General features: G+C 46.6%; 1 protein-coding gene across 1 annotated transcript; it reads right to left on the bottom strand.

Moving 5' to 3' along the window:
* Positions 1 to 285: 285 nt before the first annotated feature.
* Positions 286 to 7728, bottom strand: LOC138453335 (protein phosphatase 1 regulatory subunit 15A-like). The gene is made up of 3 exons (XM_069606064.1): positions 7520 to 7728; positions 4132 to 5473; positions 286 to 1187 (listed from the first exon to the last, which is right to left on the bottom strand). The coding sequence occupies exons 2-3, from the start codon at positions 5467 to 5469 to the stop codon at positions 936 to 938; spliced, it is 1590 nt and encodes a 529-aa protein (XP_069462165.1). The 5' UTR covers positions 5470 to 5473; positions 7520 to 7728; the 3' UTR covers positions 286 to 935.
* Between the last annotated feature and the right edge of the window lie 5450 nt (positions 7729 to 13178).

Here is a 13178-nt window from a genome sequence, read left to right as displayed (position 1 = left end):
TGCTAAAACCATGCACCTTAACCCATTACACCCCTGAAAGAGGGATGTAGACCATAACATTGGTGACAATGGCTCTTCTCTGGTGGTCTCCACTTTTCAGTCATCCACTTTAGCCTCACGAGCCAACAACCCGACAAAAATGTGTATCCCGTTCTACACTCAAACCAAAACACCCTGGTTTTTCCAAAGGTGCAACCATTCCACAAGGGGGCTGCACTCCATTCCCTCCAACCCCATTACGAACACATCGAAAAAAATGTTGAACAAATAAAAAGAAGACTTGACAAACATGGAAGGCATTTATTGGTGTTACACAAGCGCCAGGCTCGCAAAAACATCTCCAAAGGGAATCCACCGCAGCAGACAATGGCACCAGGCCAACATCCTGGGGAGGAAGAATAAATAACAGTCGCTAAAACATGGTAAAAAATAATAGGATTGAAATTCCTGTGAGTACACATTACAAAACCTCTAGAAAAAGATATCAAAGACAACCCCTACCACACCCACCCACTCTAGTTTTTGGGGTGAAATATGCTGATAGTATGAGATTGGGTTAGTGAGCTGTGGAAGGGGCAGCAGAGGATTTTCTACACAGCCCCTGAACATCCCCATCTTGCTTTTTGACCAGTTGCCCACAGTGCCAGAACAGAGTGGCACTGGCATCCAGCAAAAGCACAATGCTGTACATGCCACAGGGTCCTTTGGGTGCTTGGGAATGGCACAAAATAACAGGCAAGTGTTTTGGGGCTTGTGCATCGCCGCCAAGCAGCATCAACGGCTAAACGGAGACCTTTAAGCGTCCCATTATACACATTGAGTAATATATGGTCCTGCTGGGTGAAATGTGCAGTCCATGCAGCATGGAGGACAGTGAAAAGTCCAAGGCAGCTCAGGAGTTGGTTAGGTGTAAGCAGCTGTTTGCTACTATAACACTACTTTGATTCTTCTGTGGGGGGCACAGGAAGCGCCGCCCGCTGTTCCGCGCACCCATAGAGATGTGTCCTGACCGCATCCCTGTGCGCAGGTTCCAAGCAGTAGCCGATGGCAGCACCAGTCTCTGCAATCCGCCTCTGGAAGCGGCAGCGATCCCGAGCCTGCTCTTCCCATGGGCCCTGGCGAGCAGCACGGTGGGCATAACTCCAGGCAATCATTGGGTGGACTGTGACAATGGGAGAAAATCTCACCTAAAAAATAAAGTTAAATCAGTTAGGGCAGAACAAACAACTGAGGGTCACATACATGGAAGAAACTAGAAACCATGCAAATAGAAGATGAAAGTAACGTGCCAGCCCGCACTCAGCAAGATCAATACAAACACGGATGCCTGAAGACTAAGGGGGTCATTCCGACCCTGGCGGTAGGGGGTTAACGGCACCGGTAAGGATGCCGGTGCCGTTAACCCCCTACCGCCCTATTACGAGGTCCCTTAGCGGGTGCCACCAGGACCGGCTGGTTTTACCAGCATGTCTTAGAGGGACCCGTTAAGGGTCCATGGAGCTAATAACTAGCCCGTTATTAGCTCCTTCCCCATTCCCATTGAGCCCTATGGGGGCTCTAATGGGAATGGTTTTCGAAATGGGGATTTACCGGGTCAGCATAGGTCGGAATGTCCCGGTAAATCCCCATTCTGACACCACGGACCCGAGTTTGGAGGCAGCCATGGTGCCAATAGCACCATGGCTGCCTCCAAACTCGGAATGACCCCCTAAATCTATAAGTGGTAGCATTTACATAAAATAAATACATTTCTTTGTGGTGCTTTTATTACACAACGATTTGGTAACTGCAAAGACCTAGAGTGAGGGGGGCCATAATCAACGCTGTCTGGACTCGAAACAGTAACGGCCAGCCCTTGGCACCTTGGTTGAACAAGCATCAGCAGAATCAATGCAATGACAGCGTGTGGATTGCCATTCGTGAACGGGGCCCATCAGAGCAATACACCGTAGTTGGTTTCGCCAGACTAGGGTGTTTTGAATGAGGGTCCTTCCTCCCAAGTGAGAGCAGTGTGACTAAAATCCAAACAGGCATCGTGTAGATGAAAAATGCCTAGGGGAGGTTTGGGGGGGCGGGGAGCACGACCACCATGCACCTGCAACCATATACCACTCCCAATGATATTGCACAACAGCTCTGGCTTTAGAATGCAGCTGTCTAGCCTAGAATGAGTTCTACTACTCTCCCATACTCTTGTCAACTTCAAAGCACCCATCCACTTGCCAGCTCGATATGGGTAGCTAGTAAGGACCTGGCCACCTCTACCCAGCTTTGCTTTGGCCAAAATGCACACACGCGTTCTAAACTAATCAATTATCACAAACTTTGGACTACGGTCCACCAATGTGATGAAAGGCGCTATACAAATTACATTACCCTGGAACAGGACAGAGTAACGTGAACATATTTGGGAAATGGAAGCCTGACGTTGTTCGATTGAGGCTACATCCCGTCTGAAAGTAAACAGTGCAACATAGTACCCCTGCACTATGCAGTAAACGATATAACTCGAGAATGACAGACCAGATAGATTTCACTTTTAGTTGTAGTGCAGCGATACAATATGGCCCCGTTTCCAGGGAGAAGTACCCTCAGTTGAACAATTTCAGACGTATGTCATAACTCAATTGCTGCAGTGTGAAAACGATTAATTCTGGAATGGACACACACAGCTCCTCCCTAGCATGTGCCTGTTTGAGGGCATATTTTGGGGGAGTATGCATATTTACATATACTCCAATTCTCCAAGATACCACTGAACTATGTCTCCACCCCCAACATTAATGCAGGATACCACGCCTGTAACCGCTGCAAAAAATATTCAAGAGGCCCATATTGTACCTCGTGTAATGAAGCACTGCACAGTAACAAGGTGGTGCCCCCACCCCCCGCCCTCCCAGTAAGGGAAAAATCGCAGAGCACAGAACCCAACACAGAGCCTTAACTCCAGTATAGTGGAAGAGTTACCAGCACAGCCATCAAGGAAAGCGTGATTCCAAGACAATTACACAGCAACACCTTGATTTCTATAAAGGTACACTGTTATGCTGGGAAGGGGGGCTAAGGAGGGATAAACCCCCTACACCTCATTCTAATACTGCTCTGGCTGTTGCAGCAACTCCTAGAAAAGGTGTTGGCAAGCATTGCCCCTTCAGGTGTTTTGGTCTAAAACTCCAATCAGCCTTGGGCAGCATGGTCAATGAGGGCACATGGGAGTCTTAGTCAAACATCTGAAGCGCCTTTTGTTGCAGACCTCTCCATGGGGAACGTTTGCTCTAAACCAACTGAAGATATTTCAACCTCGAAATATCAGAAAATCTCTCAAGAGGATTAAAGTCTTTGAAGGACACCAAGTTAGAAAAATGATTTTAGAAAAGGCAAACATGGAAGCAATTAACTGATACAAAATGAACATATTCAAAGGGCTTTCTTTAGGTTACCAAGATTTGTTACTGTTCTAATTTCTCATAACTAAATACTTCCCCAAATAGCATGGTGCGTTGCACGTAAAAGGGCCAGGTGAAGCACAATTGAAGGGAACTGTGCATGCTTGCTGGACCACTTCCCCAGCTCACTGACAGCACTCCATGGCTCTGAGGCAAACGCCCAGATCATGTGATGACTCGCCGGCAGCCATCGTCTTGGGAGCAGTAAGGCTGAGGCTAGGGGAAGGCTTGTGACTAATTGTGCAGGGCCCTTGACTCACTAAGAATGAACGCTCCCTCCCCACAGGGCATTGCTCTCAGATTTCACCAGAGCCTTGCAGAGGATGGCATCAGGTTCCCAGGTGATCTTAGGCAACACTAGGAAATGGAGCCACCATGGCTTAGACGTTGCCTCCCCGCACCCCCCAAGGCATTGCTAGTGTCATAAAGCACAAACTATACATCAGTACCCCCAAACCCCCCCCCATTCCCAATCCCGGAAACTGTCCAGGTTAACAGATTGGCCCCTTTATAGAAGCAGGAAATATTGTCTGTGCCAGTCTAGTGACCAGAATCCTTACATTGGACAGGGGGGTCCATATGACAAACCCCTATGCCCCCCCCTTCCTTCCCACCCTTCCCACAGAACCAAATCTTCACACTGTACAACAGTCTTAAAAATTGCTCCCGGTTCGAGCCAACTCACCGTCTTGGACAGACTGCGATCATCCGCCAGGGTGTCCTCTAAAGCTCTGCTCATTGATGTTGCAGCGCTGGCCTGGCTCTGTACACATTGGCGGTGATACGCGGATCTGGGTGGTCTCTGCCGGTGAGGCCTTTGTGTCCAAGAGCTGAATTGACAAGGAAACCCTGTGACTTTATTTTCAGCCTCTGGCTTGTCTCTGTTGACTAAATGGTGGGATAGTGGGTCCTTCACAGTGAGTGGTGCTTTGGCACGCGCTGGGCATTCTGCAGCTGATGTCCATTTTCTCAGACGGCCACCTTCGATGTTCACCTTTTTAACACTGGGAGCAGAGGGCATTGCACACGAGAAAGGGTTATAAGGGTCATCACTGCGACAGAAAGAGAGCCAGAGTTCTTCGTCTTCCTTACAACTAGCCTCATCGCCCGAGCCCCAGGAAGTCCCAACACCGTCATCGTCCGATTCATCAGACCAGTCCGTATCAGAGTTGAACGAAGCGTTATCCACCCCATCAGTGTCACGTGCCCAGAACACACTGCTGTCGACTGATTCAGCAGCTCCCACGTGTCCTTCACTTTCTTCTTCCACTACCCAAGTATCATAAACATCTCTCTGTCCATCAGGTTTGCCTAATGAGATAGGCTTGTCACATGACCATTCATCCTCCGACTCGCTTGACCAATCAGATGGTGAATCATCTTCATCCCCCATTGGGCGGCACACCATAGAGAGGATAAAGGGATTCCTGCATGAGAGGACCACCTCTCCCCTCCGAGGAGAGCCAGACTCCCCCGAGAAGGGACAGCGAACAGTATCCTGGCTTTCCATCACAATAGTATTGCAGAGGCCTGCAGCCTTCTCCAAGCAGCCACCTAACATTGCTGAGGGTGTCAAGCCTGCCCCTGTGCCCCAGAATAGGCGATCCTCTGGGACAGAGATTTCCTTAACAGTTCCTTTACTAGGCTCCTCACTGGTGTGGTCTTGCTTTGTCTTCTGGCCTCCACAGACTTTCCTCCAAACTTCACGATGGACCCATCTCCCAATGGCAAGGACTTTTCTCATCCAGGTAGATGGCAGAGCCAGCCAGGACTGGGCTTCTCTGGCCAGGAGCCTCCCAGCCAGGGAGCGCAGGTACTGCAGGATATTTGCAGCCATGATTAGCTCGCTGATGTGTGTGTCCAGCCCTGGGAGGAGTGTGTCCACTTGTGTGTAATGGGGGTCTCCCATGAGATTCATGATTGAGGTAGTCCCTCCTTGGTTAGGCAGGGCAAATTGAGTGCAGTCCCACATACTGGAACTCAAGCTGAGGTAGTTCAAGCAGAAACGCGTGGTCTCGCCCATTACACTGAAAGAAAAATAGAATTAGAGAAGATATTCGTACGTGGAGCATAACAGGTTATAGTGAGTAATTCAAACGCCAAAATAAAAACTGGCCCGGCCACTAGTTTTCGCTAAATGTTAAAACTTAAGGAGCCTTGGTCACCTAGGAAATCGAAAGTTCATTCATATGTGGTGGTTCTGTTGGTGGGGGGTTCAGAGCAAACTATGACGGTGTGCCAAGGCCCTATCAATTTTCGATTTAAGGATTCCCCGACACTAGTTTGCTTCTGAAAAGCACTTAATTCGGGAACGAATTAACTGCAAACAAACCACTTACCATTTGCCTTGTTATCGCGATGCTTGTAAATACATCACTAAGAAACCTCGGCTGCCTACCAGTGTCTCTGGTTAATAGTCGGCCATCCACCTTTTGAATTAAAGGGAGAGGAAACAGGAAGATAGCACACAATGTACGGGTGTGTACTTTGTCCCTTTTAATTACGCTTGCCACGTGCAGTAATATTTAACAACGTGACTGTGCGTCACACTCCTTACCTAATTGCCTGGCACGTGCTCCGTCATGGGAACGACCCAACAAAACAGAGGCCCTGGCATGTGAACTCTGCATGTGCCATTGTGTAAAGTTAACGCCCATTCCTTCTCGATCCGGAGTACAAAGGTGCAGCGCATGCGCTTTGTAAAGCGGGGAGGGAAGAGTATGGCATCCATCTTCGATGCTAACCGACACAGCATATACCCAGCTTTGGACATTGTTTCACATCCGTGAATTGAATTGACCGAAACTATAGACCCACCCAACACTGCCTAAACATCCCCCATGGTGAACACTTTAAAACAGTACGGCACTTTTCGGGGTTCATTGGTCAATAGATGATTGCTGCGAATATCAGTGCAAACGGAAGTAGTCATGTAAACAATTACAACCAATCAACCGAATAAAAGTTCAATAGTTTTGCCCCCACCCCCCCAGAACCACCATCAAGACTACCCCCCACTTCAGCCCCGACCCACTGGCTTGAGCATCGTTACTTGTTTGGGGATTGAGGGTATTGTTGCGAGCTACAATTAGTATCAAACAATTGAACAATTAGTTGATATCAGCGGCGATGCTGTGATCAAAGTACCAGGTAACAGTGCTGCAATAAAGAGCACCCAGTAAGTATCGGTACTCACAGTACTCACAGTAACCAAATAACAGTACCCGGTGAACATGTTGCTTTGGCACTACCGACTAAGGTACTACAGTGCCATTTTGCACTACACAGCTTCGTGAGGGTTCACGGCACTTTTAATGCAATACCATACATTCTCTCAGCGTTTCTTTCTCATTACACTTTGCATCACTGTCGTTCAGCCAGTACTTAGTGAACACTTAATAGCTGCCCCTCACTGGTGTTGATGAGCAATACTATTATCAGTGTCCTCATTTCTGGGGTTACACTTGCTTCATCAGTACATTGTGTACCAGCAATACTACACCAGAACGCCCAGTGCTATGTTTTAATATTATTGTTGGGACAACATAATAACAGTGGTCGTTTGGTTACCTGCACCTGACACCACGGTAAATAAGTTAAAGTGCCTACAAGCAGAGTATTATAACTGCAGTACTAGTAATTAAGGTACTGCCAATAAGGTATAACAAGGTCAACACCACAAGGGTTATTCGTAGTAAGAGCGAGGTAAGAGTGAGCTTTGTACTTCCAATATAATAATGTTATGTCATTTATATAGCGCGCTTTACAGAGCACATTTTTACATACAAAATCACCCAACCGTTATCGACCTCGGAAGGATGGAAGGATGAGTTGGCCTTGCCGGGATTAAAACCTGCGGCCTGCAGATCACGCTCAGATCGCAGCAGCGAGCGCTCAACTCGCTGAGCTATTTTATGATTACATTATCACGCAAAGATTACCCAGATAGCTACTTATGCCAGTAGGCTTCGCGGTTACTAGGTATAATTTGCTACTGGAATAATAAAGGGGGTTCTACAAACACACAGCAGGTCTCAATATTCAGTAATGGAATCATCCGCATTGGCACTCACCGGGTTGCGTCAGCCCGTCAGGTAAGCACTCCAGCAGAAGGCAGCGGCTGTGGGGTCCTGTTCGCGTCTCCTGTCCATGCTCCGTGGGCTCCTCCTGATCGCGTTCATCGCCATCACTCGATCATCCGGATCCTCGTGTAAGTCTTATCCTGTTGTAGTCAATGTAAGAAGGGTAAGCCGCACCCTGCAGGCGAGACATAAATAAACTTGCATGACGTCGCGACGGCAGAGGCGGGACTTCTGGAAAACGTACGTGCCTTCTCGAACGTCAGCAGGTTCTATTTGGGGTGGAAAGTACGTGCTGTTTGGAGGCCTTTTCCCTGACGTAATTACACTGAAACATGGAAGAGCAAGTGCGAGACAAGTATCGCCAATCCAAATACGGACATAAGGAAGGAAATCCCGTTGCTATTATCCCGCATGCACCAAAGTAATAAACATTGACAATTTGATATATTTATAATTCCAAAAGAAACAATAACCTCCCTACTGTGGTAACTTAAACCCCTCGTGTTCTTTTTTTATTTTTTATTGTGCTCTTAGTTAAATACAAACTTTAGTCAAATAAAAAAAAATACAAAATGAACGTTGAACGTTAATACAATAAATAGATTTTAAAAAAACAACGTGCAATGTGACGTTATTTTTTTTTATTGTGCACTTAGTTAAATACAAAACTTTAGGCACATTAAAAAAAAAAACAAAAGGAATACAAAATGAACGTTAATACAATGAATAGGTAAAAAAAACACACGGCAATAAAATTTATCTAAGGAAAGAGCAAGATACAAAATCAATTTAAATTGTGAAATACACGTGGCACCCTGTTGCGAGTGAGTCTTACGAGAGCCCACAAACCTGGAGGCCTCTTGAGACACAGTGCGCAAACGGGAGAGGACGTAAAGTGCGCAAGGTGAGACGTGCAGACATTAGGAGGAGCGGAGCGAGCTGGAGCGGGTGCTGAGATCTGGCGCTCCTTATCAGAGAAGATAAGCAGATCTCACATTGCCCTCTATTTGGCCTATGATCACAGTTTTGGCAGAGCAGTGCTGAGGAATCTATTTGGGTAAGGCTATAGGACACCTCTCCTCCTTAAGGACTAATCATCAGTTGTAATCGCCCATAAAGTATGGAGGAAAGGGGACGGGAGTTACTCACCGTAGTGACTAACATACTCCTAATCCATAGCCCCTTTATGCTGCACCAATAAAGACCTGTTTGAATTATATAAATGGCACAACTCAATAAATCGATACGACACAGAGCGGGTATATAACCGTCTTCTTTATTTCATTGTCACACCTCGACTGTTGAAACCCCGTCTGCACATGTGACCCGCATTCGCACGCCAGCTAGACATCGACATAAAACAGGATAGGGGAAAGAAAAAGAAGACAAAGAAACAGGACACTACATCTACCCCCCACATAAAGTATTACATGTCCCACTATTCCATTTCCTCAATCCATCATGTCAGTTTTCAAACAACTCTCTTGGACAGACTTCGTGGTATCACCACTTGACCATCTTGCTCACTGCAGCTGTCATCAGTGTTCACGTCACAATCCATGTACTCGGAACAGCTTTCTTGTGAACTCACTGCATCCACGGGTTTATCCAAATCACAAGTGTCGACTGCAAGCTAAAGAATGAGGAGTTTCTGGTGATGGTACGACCAGAGCCTTAAGCCGACACCATTGATCCTTGAATTGCTGTCACAGTCAATTATCTAGGATCAAATGCAGACACCTCCTTCTTCCCTTGAGGCTGGCAGACTAATACCAAGTCATCCACTTGTATGTTCGACTCCTTGGCTCCCCTTCTCGCCTCTGCATATGTCTTCATCTTGGATTTGCTCGCATTGTCCTTTGTTCAGGCCTTCAGGTTTAGGTCTTGGCAAGTCACAGACTCTGCAGTCTGGGCAGTCTTGTTCATACCACTCTGCCAAACAATAACTCTGAAGTACAGACCCACGTTTATCTTTACAGTGTGTTTCGATAGCCTTGTGATAGTGTATAAATAGCTTGCATTAATGACCCTCGAGTGATGGAGCACACCTGCAGTGTTTGTTTTATTTTAGACATGAAACGTTCGACAGTGCCGTTAGCCTGGGGCCACAGTGGTGTGATGTTTCGTTGCTGAAAACCAAGCTTTTCTGCAAACATTGCAAACTCATGCCCACTGAACGGTGTTCCATTATCAGATTTCACAGTTGACGGAATGCCATAGTCGGCAAATATTTTGTCAAGAGCTGGGATGATGGCATAAGCAGCTATTGAAGAGACCAACTGTATCTGGAAAACAAGACATCTAATTCATTACTACTAGTACATATTTACCATTCGTTATCGGCCCAAACATGTTAACCACCACTTCATCCCACACATTTAAAGGAAGAGGTGTCATCTTCAAGGGCTCTGGGAAGGTGCTCAGTGCCACTGACTTGCAAATAACACAGGATTCAAGAATGTTCTGTATCGTAACATCCATTTGCAGGAACTACACCTTTGTCCTAAGCTGTCATTTTGTAAAAAGAGCATGAACTGTTAAGGACATTTCATCTGTTACGAGATGTGCTGTCCATTTCTCCACAAGGGCTATTATTGAAGGAGAACAGAATCGTCAACCCTGAGTCCGTGCAAGATCGAGTGATTGGGGTTACACATGCAGGGCACTGAGGGATGACGATTCTGTTCTCCTTCAATAAAAGCCCTTGTGGAGAAATGGACAGCACGTCTTGTATCAGATGAAATGTCCTTAAAGGAATAGTGCGCTCAAAAATATTATTGGCTAAAACGATTGGCAATAGTCTAAAAAATAGTTTAAACATATTTTGAATGAAAGTTCCTACGTAAACACTTTGAGCAAACAAGGCTCAAAGCGTTTACATGGGAGCATCCATTTTGCCATTTCAGGCAGCCTCCTCAGCTCTGCCCTGGCAGCACTAAACAAGCAGCAAAAGCCCCCTACTGGGAGCTTTTGCTTACTGCAGCCAGAGCAGAGCTGAGGAGGCTGCCTTCACTTTCATTTTACGTTTTCGGTGCCCCCCAAACCCAGGGAAGCACAGAAAACATAAAATGAAGGCAAAAAGCAGAGGCGCTGCAATTACAAATACAACGTTGTTGTATTTGTGATTGCTGTGGTTGCTGTGGTACAGAAATCATAAATACAACAATTTTTTTTTTTCTGACTGCAGGCGGCTTTCGCGTGGAGTCTCCTGGGCTCCCCCAACCCTGAGGGAGCCCAGGAGACTCCAAGCGAAAGCCGCCGCAGTCAGAATAACAATGTTGTTGTATTTGTAAATACTGCTACATTTAAAACTACAACAACATTGTATTTCTCACTGCGGCTGCTTTCGCTTGGAGTCTCCTGGACTCCCTCAGGGTTGGGGGAGGCCAGGAGACTCGTTTCTGCCTGCAGCAGCTTTCACTTTGAGTCTCCCGGGATCCCCCGGGAGACTCAAAGTGTAAACTGCTGCAAGCAGAAACACTGCAGCATTTTGAAACACAACCGCGTTGTGTTTCCGGCTGCCTTGGCTATCACTTTGAGTCTCCCGGGATCCGGAGATGTGGCCTTGTTTGTGCATATAACAGGTAACATATCGAAGTCCAAAAACCTAATCCATCAGACAGCCTTAAGCCTCTCACATACAATATGGTCTCTCTAGTGGTCATCACTTGTATGTGAAGAGTAACTTCAGCACATTCATTTTATGAGCCCTTTGTGTCTATTCACAAGAACAAGGTTGATTTCCAGACTCAACCGCATTTGTCTGCAATTTGAATTCCATGTCACCCAATCCATTCGACTTTAGCATTCCTCCCAATCTACTACAGACACACACATATACCAGTATGCTCACTGTCTGCTCTACACCAACAAACAATAGAATGCAGCTATACTCCTTGATCAATTCGGCCTAGCTGCACACATACTGACTCACCTCCATGAACTCCTCAACAGTCTTTAGAAAGCAGCTATACCCCACGAAAAAAAATCGGCCTAGCTGCACACATAATCTCATACGCAAACGCCACCACTGCAAGAATGCAGACCTCAAATGCAGACTAGCTACACACACCACACTGTCTGCGCACATAATGAGTCCATGCAAGCACTATATACTACCTCCACTGAGCCAGACTAAGGTCCCCAAGGGCGTTCAACCGACAGCGCTATGAGATCAGAACAGTGGTATATAAGGCGCTATACAAATGCACAATAACATAAAATAACTTCCTCACTGGCAGTGAAGCAACTGTCTAGTATTTCTGAGGCTATGTAAATAATAAACCTCTGCTACTCCAAAGTCAGTGCATCATAGCTTCTTCATTTGACTACATATTTGGCGACGAGGAACAGGAGGATCCCCATGTATCCAAGATGCAGGACGCAACATCACTCCAGCCTTTCTTCAGTCTCCAGTTAGGCCAGGGATTCCATGGCCTCAATGGGAGCTGCTGTTCACCACCTACCTCAAGTGTTGACGGCACTGACTACCCCTCCCTGCCAGGGAAAGGACCATGCTGTTAAATGCTATGGGAGTAGAGGGCCAGATAATTTTTGCAGGGTTAAACCAGGAGGTGAGTGAGGATGATGACGATGACGTGTTTAAAGAGGCGATTATGTGCATAGTGAAGTGATTCTAAAACAAGGAAAATAGTGTGTTGCACCGGATACAATTTTATACTAGGAAGCAAGAAGCTGCAGAGTCAGTGGACGGTTACGTGACGAGGATGAGGGAGCTCGCAGCTTTCTGTGACTTTGGAAATGACACTGAGAGCATTATATGTGACATGCTTGTGGTCCACACCAATTCAAAGAAGGTACGGGATAGGTGTATTGTGGAGAAGGAGTTTGTGCTTGACAAAGCAATCCAAATCACCAGAGCCGTCGAAACCTCAAGCAGGCAAAAGGAAATGGCTGGAAGTGCACCATGTCGAGAAGGTACATGCCATGCAGTATCGGGGGCACAAGAAGAAACAAAGGTCGGACGGCAAGGACGAGAGGTTCGAGATAAGAGACCCATTGAAGTGCCACAGGTATGCCAGAACCCAACATCTAGCCAACGATAGGGACTGCCCCACCTGAGGCCAAGAGTGTTCAAACTGCAAGAGAATTGGACACATAGCGATTGCCTGCAAATGGAGAAATAAAAAAAACATTGGTTGAAGCGAGCAGTGATGCAAGAAGCGACAAATCTTCAGAGGAAGATAAGCCGACCATCATCATGGAGAACAGCTCAACCGCGAGGAGTTAGAAGCCGCAATGTATGATTAAAGTTGACTGAAACGAGACAAGGGTCATGGCAGACTCTGGTTCAGATCTAACCGTTTTGCTCATTAGCACCTACAAGGAGATGGTGGGCAAGGACAAGGTGGAAGTATTCAGAATGAAGCATAGGCCCACTGTGTTTGGTGATCCGTTAGTTCACTTGGTGAGATATATCAAAAGCACCATCGAATTCAAAGGGAAGAAGACAAACACCAAAGTGTACTCCACGGAATAAGGTCGTGCAGTGCTAGGGTGGGTTGACAAGGCAAGACTGGATATAAAACTCGACCCGAGCACAGATTATAAACTTCTCTCAATAGTAGTTGAAGGAGCGTCAGTAGCGAAAGATGACTTCCCAATGCTGTTTTCCAAGGGACTGGGCAGA

The sequence above is a fragment of the Ambystoma mexicanum genome, chromosome 1p (assembly GCF_040938575.1).
Source record: "Ambystoma mexicanum isolate Mex_15411 chromosome 1p, UKY_AmexF1_1, whole genome shotgun sequence".
Taxonomy (NCBI): Eukaryota; Metazoa; Chordata; class Amphibia; order Caudata; family Ambystomatidae; genus Ambystoma; species Ambystoma mexicanum.
This window is presented reverse-complemented; position numbering and strand designations above follow the sequence as displayed.